General features: G+C 41.5%; 2 protein-coding genes across 2 annotated transcripts; both read right to left on the bottom strand.

Annotated features, from left to right (window-relative positions):
• Positions 1 to 1,379: 1,379 nt before the first annotated feature.
• Positions 1,380 to 3,803, bottom strand: LOC306829428 (protocadherin beta-15-like; the record flags this gene model as incomplete). The annotated part of the gene is made up of 1 exon (XM_079352470.1): positions 1,380 to 3,803. The coding sequence occupies one exon, from the start codon at positions 3,801 to 3,803 to the stop codon at positions 1,380 to 1,382; it is 2,424 nt and encodes an 807-aa protein (XP_079208596.1).
• Positions 3,804 to 5,576: 1,773 nt separating this feature from the next.
• Positions 5,577 to 20,934, bottom strand: LOC306829427 (uncharacterized protein; the record flags this gene model as incomplete). Its single annotated transcript, XM_079352469.1, has 11 exons — positions 18,417 to 20,934; positions 15,958 to 16,899; positions 15,460 to 15,783; positions 15,203 to 15,417; positions 14,698 to 14,956; positions 12,196 to 12,858; positions 11,419 to 11,574; positions 11,162 to 11,376; positions 10,657 to 10,915; positions 6,660 to 9,065; positions 5,577 to 5,600 (listed from the first exon to the last, which is right to left on the bottom strand). Exons 1-11 carry the CDS (start codon positions 20,799 to 20,801, stop codon positions 5,577 to 5,579), a joined length of 7,848 nt encoding a protein of 2,615 aa, XP_079208595.1. The 5' UTR covers positions 20,802 to 20,934.
• Positions 20,935 to 21,912: the final 978 nt, after the last annotated feature.

Raw genomic sequence — 21,912 nt, 5'->3', positions numbered from 1 at the left:
CGAAAATACCTATTTCATGTTCCATATCAAACAACATCAGATTTGTTTCAATTATGTCTCGGAAAGACAAACATTGAGTATTTCTGGTTTCCAAGAGAAATGTAGTGATTACAAATAAAATGCTGCACTTACTACTATTCATTGATGATTCATTGCTCAATCCACTGACTCCATTTGAAGGACTGCATTGCTTATGAGTCAACCACTAAAGCATTTGTCAAGATGACACAAATAATTTTTCCTCATAGCCTACATAGTCAATCTTGACAAACGAGATTCCACTCGCAGAACACATTATAAAGGTTCAATATTCAGTCTCATCATATTGTTATGTCATGCAATCCAAGAACAATCAATTTTGAGTATCGTTTAAATTGATAAAGTTATAAACCATATTATATATAAGAGAATTCATCTGACACAGCAGGGAAAAAGTTTAAGAACAACTGCTTCAGAAAACAAGTTGAACAAAACATTTAATAATTGAAGAAGGGAAACGGATGATGATTTAATGAAAAAGAGGTAAAATTTCTCGTCAAAGAATCGGAAACTCATAAGAGTTCAACATCGAGGACCGAGAAGCTTCTTGAAAGCTTTCCCCTTGCTTACATTTTGAAGATTAAATCAGCAATGAAGCCAATGGGACAACAGCAGCACAAGAGAAAGAGGTAAGATAAATCAAAAATGTACCAGAACGTCAGACGGAGTTCAGCACCAAGGACAGTGACAATGTACAGTGTCGTAATAAAACAAACGCCAATTGAGGGGAAATTGTTTTTGAACTACAAATTAGAAGAACATTTTTCAAACATGCCAAGTATTTGACAGTATAGATATAACATAAATATTAGGAGAGGAAACACGTGTTTATTTTGAGTTTTCTGTGAATGGGTATAAACGGAATAAAAAGTTGTGATGTGACGTAAATGAATCTCCAACTGCTCAGCTTTACAAATGATTTGTCAAAAATAATCGAAACAGCTATAATGGCTGTGACTATGTGCTGTAATTAATCTCAGAAAGAACTGATAAAAAATGTAACAGATGAGGCGAAAATGAACATAAAGTGACCTCTTTTTTTTTAGGAATACCAATTTAGATTGACAAATCAAACAGAAGCCACACAAAAATGTTTAATTAAACCAGGGAACTAAATATGTTTCAAAAGCTTGATGTTTGGGCAACACGATATGAAATAGGATCACATCTACAAAGAACAATCAGAAAAAGCTGGAATCTATACTCAACCAATATCCAGCTTCGCATATAGTTTTTAAACTTAAAACATACAAATTCAAAATGTGCTAGCGTCAGTAAACAAAAAAAAGAAAAACAAATGTAAAAGAAAAAGAAAAATAATTCTTAGAAAAGTCAAGTTGTCAATTGGAATATGTTCCTACCTCAGGAGAGTCATCACAGTCTCCAAAAACATCAGCAAAGTCTGTCGGGCTTTTCCTCAGAGTCTGGTCAGCAGGCAGTGTGTTGTCATTGTAAGAGGACACAAACTTAAAGTCACTGGTTCGAGACCCTGTCGTCAGGTAGGCGTCATAGTTGTAAGCGCTGCGTAAAGTCCCTGTGCCGTCAACATCTGCGTAATTAGGAGGCAGATAAGCGCTGGGGATGGCGACTGCTCCGTCAAACAACAGTCTGGGCTTTCTTCTGCGACAAAACCTCACACCCAGGATGATGATGATGAAGGTCAGAAAAATGGTGGACACACACACCAGCGCGATGATCAGATAAGAGGTCAGTTTGGAGTTCTTCTCGTCATAAGAAATGTCCTTCAGTTCTGGCACCTCAGCCAAGTTATCAGAGATCAGTAAATACATGGAACAGGTGGCAGACAGAGAGGGCTGTCCGTTATCTTTCACTGACACAATAAGGTTCTGTTTCATGCTGTCAGACTCAGAAATGTCCCGCTGGGTCCTGATCTCTCCACTGTGGACACCAATAGTGAAAAGACCCGGATCAGTGGATTTCACTATATGATAGGACAGGCAGGCGTTCTGTCCGGAGTCGGCGTCCACCGCTATCACTTTGGACACCAGAGAGCCTCCGTGTGCAGCTTTGGGGACCAGCTCGGTCATGAAGGAGTTGCCCTCCGGGGAGGGGTACAGTATCTGAGGAGAGTTGTCATTCACATCTGATATGAACACACTCACGGTCACGTTGCTGCTGAGCGGAGGAGAACCGTTGTCTCTGGCCATCACGTGCACCTTAAAGCTCCTGAACTGTTCATAATCAAACGACCTCACAGCGTGGATCACCCCCGTGTCTCCGTTCACTGACACATAGGAGGACACCGGGGCACCGTTCACCTCACCGGATAACAGAGAATAAATCACTGTACCGTTCTGTCTCCAGTCGGGGTCTCGAGCACTAACGGAACATAAAGTGGAGCCAGGTGTATTATTTTCACTCACATGTGCGCTGTACGACTGTTCCTCAAACACAGGTGGGTTGTCGTTGATGTCTCCTACAGATAACTGAACCGTTTTAGAGGAGGACAGAGGTGGAGAGCCCTCGTCAGTGGCAGTGATTGTAATGTTGTAATCAGACACTAATTCACGGTCCAGTTGTCCTGTGCTCACCACAGAATAATAGTTTTTAATAGAGGGAACCAACTTAAAAGGGACATGTTGCTGAATGGAGCAGCGCACCTGTCCGTTCGTCTCAGAGTCTCTGTCCTGCACGTTAATGATGCCCACCTCTGTACCAGGTGACACGTTCTCAGGTATGGGGTTAGTCAGTGATTTCAAGCTAATAACAGGTGGGTTGTCATTTATATCAGTGATAGCTATAATTACTGTACAGTACGAGGTAAGACCAGGTCCGTCTTTTGCTCTGACTCGCAGTTCAAATGATGTCTCCGTCTCAAAATCGAGAGAACCGATGACTCTTATCTCTCCCGACTTCTGATCAAGTGAAAACAAAGAGTCGTGATCATCAGATGCATGATCGAAATTGTAAGTGATTTCACCATTGGGTCCCTCGTCTGCATCCGTGGCGCTTACTGTTAAAACTACGGTATCAATAGCAGCGTTTTCGGGCACACTGGCTTGATAAACGGCCTGGCCGAACACGGGGGAGTTATCATTAGCATCCAGTACAGTGACGTGTATGATCGCAGTGCCTGATCTCTGAGGAGAGCCTCCATCCAAGGCTGTGAGCACTAGTTTAAATTCTTTATCTTTCTCTCGGTCTAGTTCGTTAATCAAAACCAATTCGGAGTGTTTTCTACCACTTGCAACTGTATTCACATTAATGGTGAAATGCTGGTTATTTTGTAAATTGTAGCGTTGCACAGTGTTTGTACCAATATCCGCGTCGTGGGCTTCAGTGAGTAAGAATTTAGCTCCTTTGGCCGCTGATTCTGTTATTTCAAACGAAATCATGCCTTCACTAAAGTGTGGGGCGTTGTCATTTATATCTTGCACATGAATACTGACACGATGAAGCTCCAGCGGATTTTCCAAAACAAGCTCCTCTTTTAAAACACAAGTCGCTTTCTTACCACAAAGACCTTCCCTGTCGATCCTGTCCGCCAAAATCAGATCTCCGGTGCTCAGATTTATTTGACAATACCGCTTGTCGTTCCTGTCTGTATCAATGCGAGCTTTACGCGAGGAAAGTGTGGCGATGCCCAGGCCCAGATCTTTAGCTATATTACCAATCACTGACCCGCGTTTCATCTCCTCCGCAATAGAGTAACTCACATCTCCACACACGAAATGCAGGCCGAGGAAAAGGACAAAAACACAATAGCGATTGAGAGGAAATCCTTTGTGCTCAATATTCCACATAACCGACCAGATAGTCATCCTTCTCTATCCAAGTATTTCACAGTTATTTCAGGTGGTGGTACTCCTCAGGGTAGTTTACTCTCCGTATATCATCACAATTGTGGCCCTGTATATCTTCCTTCCTCGACAAACACACCGCATTACAATAACTCTTTGCAATGGTGGAAGGGAATAAGGAAGGCGCAGTCACTTTAAGCCTTTGTTGGTGCACAGTGACACCAAGAGTCTAAAGCAGTGATTGCACAAGAAACTGTCAATGCCGACTGTCACTGTCAATATCAAGGATAAAAGAAATGTACTTAACACGGAAAATAACACAATGGCACTGTCCATGAGATTATTGAATAGGTAACAAATGAACAAGATATCATTATTATTGCCTATGGTGTGAACCAACATTCTCCCTATCTGCTTAAAAAAATAAATTGGAAATAGCACTCTAAACCAAAACTTAATGAAACAAAATGGACAACTTTAACTTGATATTAACCATCTCCTTAGTTGTGTTTAAAAGTATAAAGACTAGCCTCACAGTGAGGGACACATGAATGACACTAGTTAATTCAGGGGGTGAAAAACATATAAAGCAAGTGTAAAAATTGTTTGACAGTGCTCAAAACATTAAATAAATGCTCTGATGTTTAAAAGATATATTCATAAATTGGTTGGATTTTTTGTTTTACTAGTTGTAAGTTGAAACATATTTTGACGAAAGCTAATTATGAAGAATATGCCTCTACAGAAAATCCAATATCACAACTAAAACAATACTACAATTCATTTAGGAAATAAACTTTTATCCAAAAGTGGAGAACATGAGAGAGAAAGTACAACACCATCAAGGATCTAGAAAGGAGGAAACAGTGTCAGCAAGTCATTCCTACAATACTTATCTGGTGAAAATAATGCACAAGATGAAAGATCTACAATTACTGATTGGAACTTCTTGAATAGAGTGACAAACTGGAGAGAAAAAAAAGCATATCAAGCACGACATTGAATGAGAGTCATGACCTGTGTTCTATTCTCACAAAATGTACGCAAATGTACAGTGTTGTTAAGAAAATAGTTCATAAAAAATATAAATACTCAAAGACACACTGGACCTCTATAAAACATCACAGCTTGAAAAATGAAACAACACTCGTAACACTCAATGACCAGCAGTTTTTACTGTCTTAATATTCATGATGTACCAACCTATACAACATGACAAAGGGTTTTTCATAAGACCGAATTATATTGGGCCATAAAAATAATATATTTCAATAGTTGTCTCTGCTAAACCTTGTTACAAATGAAAATTTAGATGAGCTTGTGCTGGGACTTTTTTGAAGACTGTATATGAACAAGGTTGACCTTATCACCACAAAGGCAATCATCCATTACAAAACCTCTACAGCAGGCCAAGGTCACCATCACTCCATTTGTTCAGTGCATGTTCAGTGCATAAGAATGACACACAACATGCCCAACGTCCTTAAATTTGTTGTCATTTCTTAAACCAGTCTACAATGTCTGTTGTAGTCAAATGAGTGATAAGTGAAGTAATGAAAAAAAAGTCTAACTGACATTTTCATTAAATAGAGATAATATATTCAACAAAAGCACTTTGAATCTGCACAGGAAAGGGAGGGGATGCAGGTGCAGATCAAGGGGTGCCATAAGGTCATCCCAGAAGGATAACCAAACAAATCACAACCCATACAGGAGAGAGGAAAAATAAAGAAATGGTATGGAGCCAAAACAAGCTTTCTAAATAAACAAGGAACTTCACAACTGCTGCCAAGCAGCTGACTGGAAACAAAATTGTCCAGGAGACCCAGAAAACACATATCTACAAACAAAGGCTGTCAGGGAGGCTTTAACAAAAAAGGCTGGATTAGGATCAGACTATCAGCAACCCAAGATCCACTCTGTGAGACCGGCAATAGAGCAAATTTAACTGAAAGTTTTGGGGTTTTTTCAGACTTACACACAAACACGACCAGAGAGAAAACATGAAGAACCTCTCACATCTCTGAAGATGAGATAATGAATCAGACCAAAGAACTGGAGACCCAGAGAACAAATGAGATGCCCACACCTGGGCTTAAACAAAGCCACTCAGTGACACACATACCTGACTGCATCGAGTTGATTCTCTCACCCATCTCACTGAGTAGAAAGAGCATGCGTTCACACAAATGAGGACCACTGACAAATGGCAGTCAAACACATCCCTGAGCTCTTGTCCCAAATAGACAATTTTAGATAGATACAGCTTTTAAGAAAGACATATCAGCCAACACAACAGGATTTTCTGAAAACAGCCAAAATTTAATCCAAAAGACATGAGGTAACACGAATTTCATCAGTCAGACCTTAAAGTTTAGCAATTGCTATACTGAGCTATTATTCAAGGGTCAGGTATATCAGTATATCAAATGTGAAATTATACAAGCAGATTTTATAATTAGAGTTGATTGTATAGACATTATGAGGTTTTACTTCATGCTGATGATTCAACCATTAACACATTGAAAAGACTGATAGTTTAAGCAGAAGGGGCCGATAGAATAAATCGTCAACTTATTTCCACAAACAAATGTCCTTTCATTCCATAATGCAACTATAATTGCGGATGGTGCCTGCTTGAAACTGTATAAATTTAGTTCAATTAAAACACGATGTTTACCCCTTTTGTGGATTTGTATACGAGATCGTAAGCACATGTGACGCATACGAAAACAGTACTGATGATGACAGGTTAAAATAGGAAGACCAGCATATGATCAACAGGAAAGTTACAAGATAATTAAAAGAAATCAATTTTCGACAATATCAAATAAGAACATTTACTGCATGAGAGCCTACCTCTGGGGATTCGTCCGAACAACCAAATACTTCAGCAAAGTCTGTCGGGCTTTTCCTCAGAGTCTGGTCAGCAGGCAGTGTGTTGTCATTGTAAGAGGACACAAACTTAAAGTCACTGGTTCGAGATCCTGTCGTCAGGTAGGCGTCATAGTTGTAAGCGCTGCGTAAAGTCCCTGTGCCGTCAACATCTGCGTAATTAGGAGGCAGATAAGCGCTGGGGATGGCGACTGCTCCGTCAAACAACAGTCTGGGCTTTCTCCTGCGACAAAACCTCACACCCAGGATGATGATGATGAAGGTCAGAAAAAAGGTGGACACACACACCAGCGCGATGATCAGATAAGAGGTCAGTTTGGAGTTCTTCTCATCATAAGAAATGTCCTTCAGTTCTGGCACCTCAGCCAAGTTATCAGAGATCAGTAAATACATGGAACAGGTGGCAGACAGAGAGGGCTGTCCGTTATCTTTCACTGACACAATAAGGTTCTGTTTCATGCTGTCAGACTCAGAAATGTCCCGCTGGGTCCTGATCTCTCCACTGTGGACACCAATAGTGAAAAGACCCGGATCAGTGGATTTCACTATATGATAGGACAGCCAGGCGTTCTGTCCGGAGTCCGCGTCCACCGCGATCACTTTGGACACCAGAGAGCCTCCGTGTGCAGCTTTGGGGACCAGCTCGGTCATGAAGGAGTTGCCCTCCGGGGAGGGGTACAGTATCTGAGGAGAGTTGTCATTCACATCTGATATGAACACACTCACGGTCACGTTGCTGCTGAGCGGAGGAGAACCGTTGTCTCTGGCCATCACGTGCACCATAAAGCTCCTGAACTGTTCATAATCAAACGACCTCACAGCGTGGATCACCCCCGTGTCTCCGTTCACTGACACATAGGAGGACACCGGGGCACCGTTCACCTCACCGGATAACAGAGAATAAATCACTGTACCGTTCTGTCTCCAGTCGGGGTCTCGAGCACTAACGGAACATAAAGTGGAGCCTGGTTTGTTATTTTCACTCACATATGCGCTGTACGACTGTTCCTCAAACACAGGTGGGTTGTCGTTGATGTCTGCTACAGATAACTGAACAGTTTTAGATGAGGACAGAGGTGGAGAGCCCTCGTCAGTGGCAGTGATTGTAATGTTGTAATCAGACACTAGTTCACGGTCCAGTTGTCCTGTGCTCACCACAGAATAATAGTTTTTAATAGAAGGAACCAACTTAAAAGGGACATTTTGCTGAATGTAGCAGCGCACCTGTCCGTTAGTCTCAGAGTCTCTATCCTGCACGTTAATGATGCCCACCTCTGTACCAGGTGACACGTTCTCAGGTATGGGATTAGTCAGTGATTTCAGGTATATAACTGGAGCATTGTCATTCACATCAGTGATATCAATCATTACTTTAGAATCAGAAGAAAGCCCATAACCATCTTTGGCATCGATTCGCATTTCATATTTAGAACTACTCTCGAAATCAAGCGCCCCTTTGACTTTTATCTCACCAGTTTTACTGTTCAGTGAGAAAATCTTTTTAGCCCTTTCTGAGATTCGGCTAAAATCATACGTCACCTCCCCGTTGACGCCTTCGTCTGCATCTGTGGCACTTACTGTGACGACTACAGTATCAAGGGCAGAATTTTCAGGTAGAGTCGCTTTGTAAACTGCCTGGTCAAACACAGGGGCATTATCATTAGCGTCCAAAACACTCACATGTATATTAACTGTGCCTGACCTGTGTGGATTGCCACCATCAACAGCAATCAGAAGAAGATTTAAATCATTTTCTTTTTCACGGTCCAGCTCTCTGTCCAAAACCAACTCGACATTTTTGGAACCATCAGTGTCGTCTCGAACAGATAATACAAAGTGTTCATTGTTTTGCAAACTATATTGTTGAACAGTATTTTTTCCGACGTCCGCGTCGTGTGCTTCATTAAGTCGATATCTAGCTCCTTTGACGGCAGATTCTCTTATCTCCAGCTTAATAACTTCCCTTGGAAAAGCAGGTGGATTGTCGTTTACATCCTGAATGAGAAGTGAAATGCGGTGAACCTCTAAGGGATTTTCTAGTACCAATTCAAATTTAAGCATGCACGAAACCTTCTCCCCACACAGTTCCTCTCTGTCAATCCTTTCCTTAATGAGAAAATTCCCAGTTTTTAGATCAATATCGCAGTAATGCTGATCGCTTTCCTCGGTATTAATACGGGGTTTACGAGTAAGCATAGTCGCTGTTTCCATGCCGAGGTCCCTGGCAATATTTCCAACAATGGATCCTGGCCTCATCTCCTCCGGCACAGAATAGCTGAGGTCTGCATTGCTGGTGCGGACGAAGACAAAAAGACCGCATAGAAACATCAACGAAGAGTGTCCATTTAGGTCCATATTTCCAACCGAAAGAGTAACCGATCATTAAGTTGTAGCCTACGTCTCTTGGATGTAAATAAAACCCAATGCTGAAATGAATGTACGCGACGTTTTGACAATGACAGCTCTGGAGAAAAGCCTACGATAACTCCCTTTGCTGTGGGTGGAGAAACAATCTTCCTCACATCCGCGAGTGAGCAGCGACGCCGTGAGTGTATTTGGAACATTGCAAAACTAGCTACAACTGGCTCTCACATATGACCCTATAGCTTCCAACATCAAGACTGATAATCTACACGTAATGTTTTCACGTAAAGGGAAAATACTTCACTGGGAAGTTTAGGAATTGGTGAAATGTGCGTTTAAAGAGAAAACACAATTCAGCACCATGGACAGCGTTTGAACTTAATCATAAACCCAGAGAATTCCCTTGCTCAAGACATGCACAAGAACGTAATGACAAATCAAGGACATTAAAAATATGTGATTAAGGAAAATGTCACAATCTTTTCAGAATTTAAATTGCCAAACGTATTCTAGCATTTTGACAAAAGCATTTGAATTTATTTTTTTTAATGAATTCAGTGTAGAACAGAGCCTATATGTTTACTGTTAAGTATTCGCTTGTCAACAACAAACAATGGACTCACTAAACTTGGGCACTATTTGAAGGAGACACAAATACGTATCGTAATGTCCACATTAACAAATTGGCCTTAATTTTGTTTTCAATTACGATAATGTAAGACGTGATCAAATCTGATAACAGTCGTTCACAATGCATTACAGTTCCTGTATATACATGTTTCTTGCGTATATGCAGAGTTGGTCGGAATTTTATTTCTAAAGAAAACTAATAAGAACTGATTCTAATTTCATGTTTGCTACTTCAACGTTTAAGCACATCACTAGAAAAAGCTGGTCATATCTTAAAGAAAGCGAACAACGCAATAAGCGGAGTGCAGTCACTCATTCTAAAATGCAATTGTTAATACACAACTGAAAGCTGGTGGTGTAAGTAAAGAACGATAGAAACATCTTCACAAGAAAAGCTTGTAACATGAACAGGGTGTCCTTTAACAAGTCTTTAAATACACGATAATGACAAGAGCGTCCAATGATAGCACACTGCACTCAGAAGTAAGAAAATACTGACAGATAATACTTTCTTTACGAGCAAACAATGATGAGAACGGTATGGATTGTCATAATGCATTGGACGAAAGGCCTCACATCCGAGCAGCTACGGAACAAAAATATATTTTAAAAAAAGATCAAGTCAAAATACCCAATAGGCCATGATGATATCTTAAAAAATATGGCAGCACATTAATCAAAATTACTGCATAGATATGACCTAACACTACCCTGCCTGCAATGGTTCAAAGGATGATTGAAATGTGTAACTACTGGATAGTAACTAATGATTGTAAATACACAGATTTGGGAAAATCAGGAAAAAAATTGAAGTCGATTAAACTGTAAACTCTACCTCGTGTAAACCAAAGAATGAAGTAGTCAATCAAAAGTCATGACTAATGTCTTTCATAGTTTACCTGGTTCAGTAACAAAAATGTGAATAAAGAGTGAAAAACAGAAAACTGTAACTGTCAAAAGTTCCTACCTCAGGAGAATCATCACAGTCTCCAAAAACATCAGCAAAGTCTGTAGGACTTTTCCTCAGAGTCTGGTCAGCAGGCAGTGTGTTGTCATTGTAAGAGGACACGAACTTAAAGTCACTGGTTCGAGACCCTGTCGTCAGGTAGGCGTCATAGTTGTAAGCGCTGCGTAAAGTCCCTGTGCCGTCAACATCTGCGTAATTAGGAGGCAGATAAGCGCTGGGGATGGCGACTGCTCCGTCAAACAACAGTCTGGGCTTTCTCCTGCGACAAAACCTCACACCCAGGATGATGATGATGAAAGTCAGAAAAAAGGTGGACACACACACCAGCGCGATGATCAGATAAGAGGTCAGTTTGGAGTTCTTCTCGTCATAAGAAATATCCTTCAGTTCTGGCACCTCAGCCAAATTATCAGAGATCAGTAAATACATGGAACAGGTGGCAGACAGAGAGGGCTGTCCGTTATCTTTCACTGACACAATAAGGTTCTGTTTCATGCTGTCAGACTCAGAAATGTCCCGCTGGGTCCTGATCTCTCCACTGTGGACACCAATAGTGAAAAGACCCGGATCAGTGGATTTCACTATATGATAGGACAGCCAGGCGTTCTGTCCGGAGTCCGCGTCCACCGCGATCACTTTGGACACCAGAGAGCCTCCGTGTGCAGCTTTGGGGACCAGCTCGGTCATGAAGGAGTTGCCCTCCGGTGAGGGGTACAGTATCTGAGGAGAGTTGTCATTCACATCTGATATGAACACACTCACGGTCACGTTGCTGCTGAGCGGAGGAGAACCGTTGTCTCTGGCCATCACGTGCACCTTAAAGCTCCTGAACTGTTCATAATCAAACGACCTCACAGCGTGGATCACCCCCGTGTCTCCGTTCACTGACACATAGGAGGACACCGGGGCACCGTTCACCTCACCGGATAACAGAGAATAAATCACTGTACCGTTCTGTCTCCAGTCAGGGTCTCGAGCACTAACGGAACATAAAGTGGAGCCAGGTTTGTTATTTTCACTCACATATGCGCTGTACGACTGTTCCTCAAACACAGGTGGGTTGTCGTTGATGTCTGCTACAGATAACTGAACAGTTTTAGAGGACGACAGAGGTGGAGAGCCCTCGTCAGTGGCAGTGATTGTAATGTTGTAATCAGACACTAGTTCACGGTCCAGTTGTCCTGTGCTCACCACAGAATAATAGTTTTTAATAGAAGGAACCAACTTAAAAGGGACATTTTGCTGGATGGAGCAGCGGACCTGTCTGTTAGACTCAGAGTCTCTATCCTGCACGTTAATGATGCCCACCTCTGTACCAGGTGACACGTTCTCAGGTATGGGGTTGGTCAGTGATTTTAGATATATTACTGGAGCATTGTCATTCACATCAGTGACATCGATTATAACTTTGGCGTATGAGGTCAGACCTAAACCATCTTTAGCTTCAACCCGTATTTCAAAAGAACTGCTTTCCTCAAAGTCAATCAAACCAGTTACTTTAATTTCTCCAGTTTTTGGATCAATTAAAAAAACATTTACCTCGTCATCAGACACGTGACCAAAGTCATACGTCACATCTCCATTAACTCCTTCATCCGCATCTGTAGCACTAATTTTCATAACAACGGTATCTGGAGGAGAGTTTTCAGGCAGACTGGCTTTATAGACGGCCTGACTGAACACTGGGGCGTTATCATTAGCATCCAGTACAGTGACGTGTATGGCTACTGTCCCTGATCTCTGAGGAGAGCCTCCATCTACAGCTGTGAGGACCACATTTATTTCCTTCTGTTTCTCTCGATCAAGTGTATTCTCAAGCACAAGTTCAACTTTATTGCTGTCAACGGCAAGGATGAAGTTCTCGTTTCTCTGAAGGTTGTACCTTTGAACAGCATTTTGACCTATATCTGCGTCATGGGCCTCCTCGATAGAAAAGCGATTACCCTTGTCAGCCGACTCTCTTATTTCCATCTCAATCAAATTCTTTTTGAATTTAGGCGAGTTGTCGTTAACATCTTGAACATGAATGCTAACACGATGAAGCTCCAGAGGATTTTCTAAAACCAGATCTACTTTAACAACACACGAGGGTTTCTTGCCACAAAGGCTTTCTCTGTCCATTCTCTCCGATGTGATCAAATCTCCGGTATTCAGATTGATGTCACAGTACCTTTTCCGAGTTCCCTCAAAATCCAAACGGGCCTGTCGAGAAACAAAGGTCCTCAGATCAAGACCGAGATCTTTAGCTACATTCCCAATAACAGACCCGCGTTTCATCTCTTCCGGAATAGAATAACTCAAGTCTCCATTAACGAGATGCAGCGTTACAAAGACGGAGGTGAAGAAGAAGATCGGATGAAGCGGTGAAAATCCTGTGTCTGTCATCCTGACACAAAAGGCGCCTTCAGTCTTTGAAACTTCTTCTCTAGAGCGATTTAACACATTTATCCCACAAAAAACTCAAAGACTTAATACTGCAAATGATGCCTGGGTGCTCATAAGGCTGATTGCGGATCCAACCCTCCCCTGGAAAAATCCAACTGATTTTCATTCGGTGTCAGTGGGTGGACTCGTACGTGTTAAGTTTCTGTCAGCCAATAGCGACACCATGAGCCAATTTTTATCTCTACACTGTGATGTTGTGAACATTTCTGCACACAGTCCATAAAATAACAACGACATATCAACTGAAGTACAGAAGTCCTGTACACAATGTATTTGAATTGATAATTGTAAGAGATACAGTCTGTGAAGATGACGGAGAATACACTGAGAACATGTTATCTTTTCCTCTACAATTTACAACACACTCAATTTTAATGTCAACACTTCACTTCATGATCAAGAAGTTAGCTTGCATCTGAAGTTTAATAAAGATGCGATATTCAGCGCCATGGACAGCGTTAGGAGAAAAGTCATTTCAATTGCTTTTTGAAAGGTTGAAACACATCTAAAAAAATCTTCAGTCAGAAGTTTAAGGACTCAAATAGTCCTCATGTGTTTAAAAATATGAACAGCAAAATTTCTTAAAATGTGAAGAGTTATTGTTCTTTTTGGAAACAAAACATAATATATTAGTCTACCTCTATTTAACAAGTAAAAGACAAATTCAAAAATAATTAAGAGAATCTTTATAATATAGAACTTTTTTTATTGTTTAGTTGGATGTTACTCACAAATAGAAAGTTTAATATATCAGGCAAGAATTTACAAACTTTACGTTTTGCTCCTCCATTGGGTCAATCAATCTGAGGGGAGAGAGTGTGGAAGAGAACATAAAAACTTCTGTCATGCTAGGTTATTAATTTTTATCTTATACTAAAGTCTGCACTTTGATTTTCTAATCATGGGTGCATTTTCTTAATTGATTTTATAATTTGCCTGACCCAACAATATATGTAAAAATAGCCCTCTATAACATTTAGAGATAATCTCTATCAATGGATGCATTGCTAAAAACTTAGTCATCTAATACGTGTTGTCTGGCACAAGCTATAATTTCATTTCCTAGAATGCAAGTTTAATACGTATTCCCTGTCTCAACAAAGCTATTTCAATTGTTAGGGAGGTGAATAGAAGGTCTCCATCAAAGTCAAAGTTTTCTGAGAAAAGAAGAGCAGGCAGAAACAACTCAGTGGTCTGTATCTACTGACAGATTCTAGTTTCCAAAGGAAAAAAAAAACTTTTTTTTTAAATTCCATAGAGTCAATATCCATGTGTACAACCACTTAATCAAATGTTTTAATTACTACTTGGAAAGAGAAAATGTGTACCTTAAGGAAGGTAGATCCAAGAACAGAATGTATCTAAACTGCTATTCAAAGCAGAATGGAATGAAAAAAAAAAATTGAAGAGAAATAATTATAACAACACCAACAACAAAGACATAAACGAAGACTTGAACTGTGTCTTATATTATTGATAATCATTTAAAACGAAGTGAAGAAACATTGCTGTTGCCATAATCAAGAATTAAAAAGATGACCAGGAAAGCCAATTTTTTTCAAATTAAACAAATAAACTACTCTAAAAAGGTCCTACCTCTGGTGAAGAATCGAGGTCTTCAAAAACATCAGCAAAGTCTGTTGGACTTTTCCTCAGAGTCTGGTCAGCAGGCAGTGTGTTGTCATTGTAAGATGACACAAACTTAAAGTCACTGGTTCGAGACCCTGTCGTCAGGTAGGCGTCATAGTTGTAAGCGCTGCGTAAAGTCCCTGTGCCGTCAACATCTGCGTAATTAGGAGGCAGATAAGCGCTGGGGATGGCGACTGCTCCGTCAAACAACAGTCTGGGCTTTCTTCTGCGACAAAACCTCACACCCAGGATGATGATGATGAAGGTCAGGAAAAAGGTGGACACACACACCAGCGCGATGATCAGATAAGAGGTCAGTTTGGAGTTCTTCTCGTCATAAGAAATGTCCTTCAGTTCTGGCACCTCAGCCAAGTTATCAGAGATCAGTAAATACATGGAACAGGTGGCAGACAGAGAGGGCTGTCCGTTATCTTTCACTGACACAATAAGGTTCTGTTTCATGCTGTCAGACTCAGAAATGTCCCGCTGGGTCCTGATCTCTCCACTGTGGACACCAATAGTGAACAGTCCCGGATCAGTGGATTTCACTATATGATAGGACAGCCAGGCGTTCTGTCCGGAGTCCGCATCCACCGCTATCACTTTGGACACCAGAGAGCCTCCGTGTGCAGCTTTGGGGACCAGCTCGGTCATGAAGGAGTTGCCCTCCGGGGAGGGGTACAGTATCTGAGGAGAGTTGTCATTCACATCTGATATGAACACACTCACGGTCACGTTGCTGCTGAGCGGAGGAGAACCGTTGTCTCTGGCCATCACGTGCACCTTAAAGCTCCTGAACTGTTCATAATCAAACGACCTCACAGCGTGGATCACCCCCGTGTCTCCGTTCACTGACACATAGGAGGACACCGGGGCACCGTTCACCTCACCGGATAACAGAGAATAAATCACTGTACCGTTCTGTCTCCAGTCGGGGTCTCGAGCACTAACGGAACATAAAGTGGAGCCAGGTTTATTATTTTCACTCACATATGCGCTGTACGACTGTTCCTCAAACACAGGTGGGTTGTCGTTGATGTCTGCTACAGATAACTGAACCGTTTTAGAGGAGGACAGAGGTGGAGAGCCCTCGTCTGTGGCAGTGATTGTAATGTTATAATCAGACACTAGTTCACGGTCCAGTTGTCCTGTGCTCACCACAGAATAATAGTTTTTAATAGAAGGAACCAACTTAAAAGGGACATTTTGCTGAATGGAGCAGCGCACCTGTCTGTTAGACTCAGAGTCTCTATCCTGCACGTTAATGATGCCCACCTCTGTACCAGGTGGCACGTTCTCAGGTATGGGGTTAGTCAGTGATTTTAAATATATTACTGGAGCATTGTCATTCACGTCAGTAACATCTATTATGACTTTGGCGTAAGAGGTCAGACCTAGACCATCTTTTGCTTGCACTCTCATGTCGAAGGAACTACTTTCTTCGAAATCAATAACACCATTCACTCGTATTTCTCCAGTTTTAGGATCAATAGAAAACACATTTACCTCGTCATCAGACACGTGACCAAATTGATACGTCACATCTCCATTAACTCCTTCATCCGCGTCTGTAGCACTTACTTTCATAACTATGGTGTCTGGAGGAGAGTTTTCAGGCAGACTGGCTTTATAGACGGCCTGACTGAACACTGGGGCGTTATCATTAGCATCCAGTACAATGACGTGAATGACTACAGTACCTGATCTCTGAGGAGAGCCTCCATCTAGAGCTGTGAGGACCACATTTATTTCCTTCTGTTTCTCTCGATCCAGTGTATTCTCAAGCACAAGTTCAACTTTATTGCTGTCAACGGCAAGGATAAAGTTGTCGTTTCTCTGAAGGTTGTAGCTTTGAACAGCATTTTGACCTATATCTGCGTCATGGGCCTCCTCGATAGAAAAGCGATTACCCTTGTCAGCGGACTCTCTTATTTCCATCTCAATCATATTTTCTCTGAATTTAGGCGAGTTGTCGTTAACATCTTGAACATGAATGCTAACACGATGAAGCTCCAGAGGATTTTCTAAAACCAGATCTACTTTCACAACACACGAGGGTTTCTTGCCACAAAGGCTTTCTCTGTCCATTCTCTCCGATGTGATCAAATCTCCGGTATTCAGATTGATGTCACAGTACCTTTTCCGAGTTCCCTCAAAATCCAAACGGGCCTGTCGAGAAACAAAGGTCCTCAGATCAAGACCGAGATCTTTGGCTACATTCCCAATAACAGACCCGCGTTTCATCTCTTCCGGAATAGAATAACTCAAGTCTCCATTAACGAGGTGCAGCGTTACAAAGAAGGAGGTGAAGAAAAAGATCGGACCAAGCGTTGTAAATCCTTTGTTTCCCATTTTCAAAAGAAAACCGACTTCTCTTCTCCTAACCTATTATACACTGGTTATACTTCCCCGTGAATTTAAATATATGCCTTTAAATGTTCTAAATCAAAACGTTGGCATCCGCGTTCACGATAAATAATGACCGACGAGGTCCCAGTTCCCTTTGGAAAGATACAACTGCTTGCTATATGCAGACGCAATGGGTGGAGAGGCGTGTGCCTGATTTCTGTCAGCCAACAGCGACACCAACAGTCACTCTTTTTCTTGACACTGGTGTAAAATTCTACCACACAACCTCAAAAACCACAGGGAAACAAAGAACCCCCGTTCAGATACACCGTTTATACGTGATTTTTTAAACAGGCGTCTCGTTTCTTCAATCACCAAAGGATTGGAGATGATCATCCCAGTTCAGTTTAGCTCATTTGGAAGTCGTTACAAATACATTATAGTTTTCTTTAATGTACGGAGAGGATGTTTTATATGGACGAGGTACACTGGAAAATGTTGGACTATGAGGTAAAAAAAAGAAGCCAAAACGTTACAAAAAGCAATAAATGACCAACGTCAAATACTGATATATCTCCAACACGTTATTTACCGCTTTTAAAAGATGTAGATAGAGAGTAAATGTAATCGCGTCAATGTTAATAACACATTTTCAATTCATATACACTGTATAGCTTTTTTTTATTATGAGTAGAAGTAGTACAAGACGTAGTAATAGTATCTATCATACTGCTAAGACAAGTAGCATTACAGTTCAGAAAGGATGGGCAAAAACAAAAAACATATCTCCAGCACCACTTGTTCGTGGGAGCTCGAGCCGATTTCAGAACCATGGACAGAGCTTTTCGAATTAAGCCCTAAATATTTCAGGGTGACTCTTTCTCCGGGCAGTTGATCTAATGGCTTCGTCAGGTCAACAAGAAAGAGTTTCACTTGAGTTCACTTCAAACAAATCTTCAACAAGTAACTGTTGTCAAATTACCACGTTTAAGGTCAATAAATTTCAGCTGTGACCTGAAAATGAAACATGAACACAGCATAAGGGAATGAGATCTAGTGTTGAAATGGCGTTATAAAAAGGTAAATCAAGAACAGAAAAGGAGAGGCTTTGTAGTTTAAAGGTTAATAAAATACGTATTTGTTTTCTGACGTAACTATGCAGTGACTTGTAAATAAAACCGTTAACTGTTCATGTCCTGATAAAACTCCAAATGCACTAAATCACTGTTAAAAATTGGGAACAAACCGAAAAGTTGCAACGTCCAAATGCATGCAGGGAAATCTGATATCAAAGGGTGAATTTAAAAGTGACCATTGCAGTATTTAACGGGTCCTACCTCTGGTGAAGAATCGAGGTCTTCAAAAGGGTCAGCAAAGTCTGTCGGGCTTTTCCTCAGAGTCTGGTCAGCAGGCAGTGTGTTGTCATTGTAAGATGACACGAACTTAAAGTCACTGGTTCGAGACCCTGTCGTCAGGTAGGCGTCATAGTTGTAAGCGCTGCGTAAAGTCCCTGTGCAGTCAACATCTGCGTAATTAGGAGGCAGATAAGCGCTGGGGATGGCGACTGCTCCGTCAAACAACAGTCTGGGCTTTCTCCTGCGACAAAACCTCACACCCAGGATGATGATGATGAAGGTCAGAAAAAAGGTGGAAACACACACCAGCGCGATGATCAGATAAGAGGTCAGTTTGGAGTTCTTCTCGTCATAAGAAATGTCCTTCAGTTCTGGCACCTCAGCCAAGTTATCAGAGATCAGTAAATACATGGAACAGGTGGCAGACAGAGAGGGCTGTCCGTTATCTTTCACTGACACAATAAGGTTCTGTTTCATGCTGTCAGTCTCAGAAATGTCCCGCTGGGTCCTGATCTCTCCGCTGTGGACACCAATAGTGAAAAGACCCGGATCAGTGGATTTCACTATATGATAGGACAGCCAGGCGTTCTGTCCGGAGTCCACGTCCACCGCTATCACTTTGGACACCAGAGAGCCTCCGTGTGCAGCTTTGGGGACCAGCTCGGTCATGAAGGAGTTGCCCTCCGGGGAGGGGTACAGTATCTGAGGAGAGTTGTCATTCACATCTGATATGAACACACTCACGGTCACGTTGCTGCTGAGAGGAGGAGAACCGTTGTCTCTGGCCATCACGTGCACCTTAAAGCTCCTGAACTGTTCATAATCAAACGACCTCACAGCGTGGATCACCCCCGTGTCTCCGTTCACTGACACATAGGAGGACACAGGGGCACCGTTCACCTCACCGGACAACAGAGAGTAAATCACTGTACCGTTCTGTCTCCAGTCGGTGTCTCGAGCACTAACGGAACATAAAGTGGAGCCAGGTTTGTTATTTTCACTCACATATGCGCTGTACGACTGTTCCTCAAACACAGGTGGGTTGTCGTTGATGTCTGCTACAGATAACTGAACAGTTTTAGAGGAGGACAGAGGTGGAGAGCCCTCGTCAGTGGCAGTGATTGTAATGTTGTAATCAGACACTAGTTCACGGTCCAGCTGTCCTGTGCTCACCACAGAATAATAGTTTTTAATAGAAGGAACCAACTTAAAAGGGACATTTTGCTGAATGGAGCAGCGCACCTGTCTGTTAGTCTCAGAGTCTCTATCCTGCACGTTAATGATGCCCACTTCTGTACCAGGTGACACGTTCTCAGGTATGGGGTTGGTCAGTGACTTCAGATATATTACTGGAGCGTTGTCATTCATATCAATAATGTCAATGACTAAAGTAGCGTATGACGCCAATCCTAACCCATCTTTCGCGCTAATCTGCATTTCATATGACGATTCTTTTTCATAATCAATAGATCCAGCGACTTGAATCTGTCCTGTTTTAGAATTCAGGGAGAAAACTTGGTTGTCATCTGAAACATCGTCAAATCCATAAGTTATTTCACCATTTAAACCGTTGTCTGCATCATTAGCACTGACTGTGAGAACCACAGTATCTAAAGGAGAGTTTTCAGGGAGACTGGCTTTATAGACGGCCTGACTGAACACTGGTACATTATCATTAGCATCCAGTACAGTGACGTGAATGACTACAGTCCCTGATCTCCGAGGAGAGCCTCCATCAAATGCAGTAAGCAACAACATGAGCTCTTTTTTGTCCTCTCTGTCTAATTCTTTGTCTAAAACTAATTCACCATATTTTCGGCCACTTCCCTTTGTCTGGACATTTAATTTGAAATGGTCATTCTGCTGTAAAGAATATCCTTGAACAGAATTTTCTCCAATATCTCCATCGTGTGCCTCATCCAGTAAAAAACGCGCACCCTTATCTGCACTTTCATGGATATCAAATGTAAGCGACTCTTCCTTAAACTGAGGTGAATTGTCGTTGATATCTTGAACGCGGATATTAATACGGTGCACCTCTAAAGGATTTTCCAGAACGAGTTCCTGTTTCACAACACACGATGCTCGTTTCGCACAAAGCCCTTCTCTGTCAATCCTTTCTTGTACGATCAAGTCTCCTGTGTTGAGATTCACCCCGCAGTACTTCACACTGTTATCCTCGGTGTCAATGCGAGCCTTCCGAGCAGACAGTCTGCCAGATTCAACCCCCAGATCCGTCGCGATATTTCCAATTACAGATCCACGTTTCATCTCCTCCGGGATAGAGTAGCTCACATCTCCATAAACGAGGAGGGCTAGAAAAATAACAGCAAGGCCGAAATGCAGCGTGAAGCTGCTGAATCCCATCGTTACTGCGAGAAAGACCGTATACTTAGGCTACAATAACCTTTAATAAAGATCGATGTTTGATTCCAAATTAATCCAGCAAATAATAAAGACAGAGCAGTCCAACACAAAGCGTGTTTCGTAAACTGCAGTATGAGAGCAGAGTCAGACTTTGAATTCGTTGAGACAGGAGGGTGGAGAATGACCGTGCCCTTTCGTTTGCTAGAATACACTGACACCATGAGTACATATGCAGGTATAACATGGATACGTTTGTTTCTCTTTTAATTGAATTGTATATTTTGTATTTATCTCACATAGAATATTTCAAACGTTGTGTCGAAGAGCAATGTTTTTTGACTCCAAATAGGTCTATTAAGTGTTTTCAAACAAATATATATTGACATGACATGCTCACCTTAAACTCACTGAGATATTTAACTTGAGTACTGTACAGACTCTGTCAATTCAGGGGACAGGTCAACATTTTAAGACAGGTAAAGCTATCCTTGAACGCAAGGTGATGGAACCGACAAACAAAGTTTTCCACACTTCGACCTCGGACTATTTGAAGTTTGCTTTAAACAATCCGCTTTACTTTTGCCAAGATCCAATTACACCATAAAGACAAATGCACCATTTTCACACGAGTCACAGCATTGTCTACTTAAACATGAAGGGCTTTCCCACAAATACAATACATGGCCAATCTCAGCAAAAGATGCATCATTGACACAACACAATTAACACAGCAGCTTGACTTTATTAATTCTACTACGCATCCGATGAAGAATAAAACTTGATCAGATTCAAAAGAGTAGCAGTCCAAAAGAGACATTTCCAACAACAATGGAGTAGGGCACTGATATACTTATTTTAAAACCATGAGACGAATACAAATGACAGTTTTATACAAATCTATAAACTAACAAATTTTCTGACACCAGATGTGAAAAAGGGGAGGGGTTGATAAAAAATGTGAACTATCTCAAAAAGTCATTATGAAATTCAAAATACTCAGGACAAAAGAAGATGAAACCAGAAGGTCAAGGAAGGTTTATTTATACTGCCCCTTTCAGCGACAAAGGAATTCAAATTGTGTCACTCAAGACATATCTTTAATGTTCCCATT

This window comes from Symphodus melops (genome assembly GCF_947650265.1).
Source record: "Symphodus melops genome assembly, chromosome: 9".
NCBI classification, from domain to species: domain Eukaryota; kingdom Metazoa; phylum Chordata; class Actinopteri; order Labriformes; family Labridae; genus Symphodus; species Symphodus melops.
Note: the sequence above shows the minus strand (reverse complement) of the source record. Positions and strands in the feature narration are given on the sequence as shown.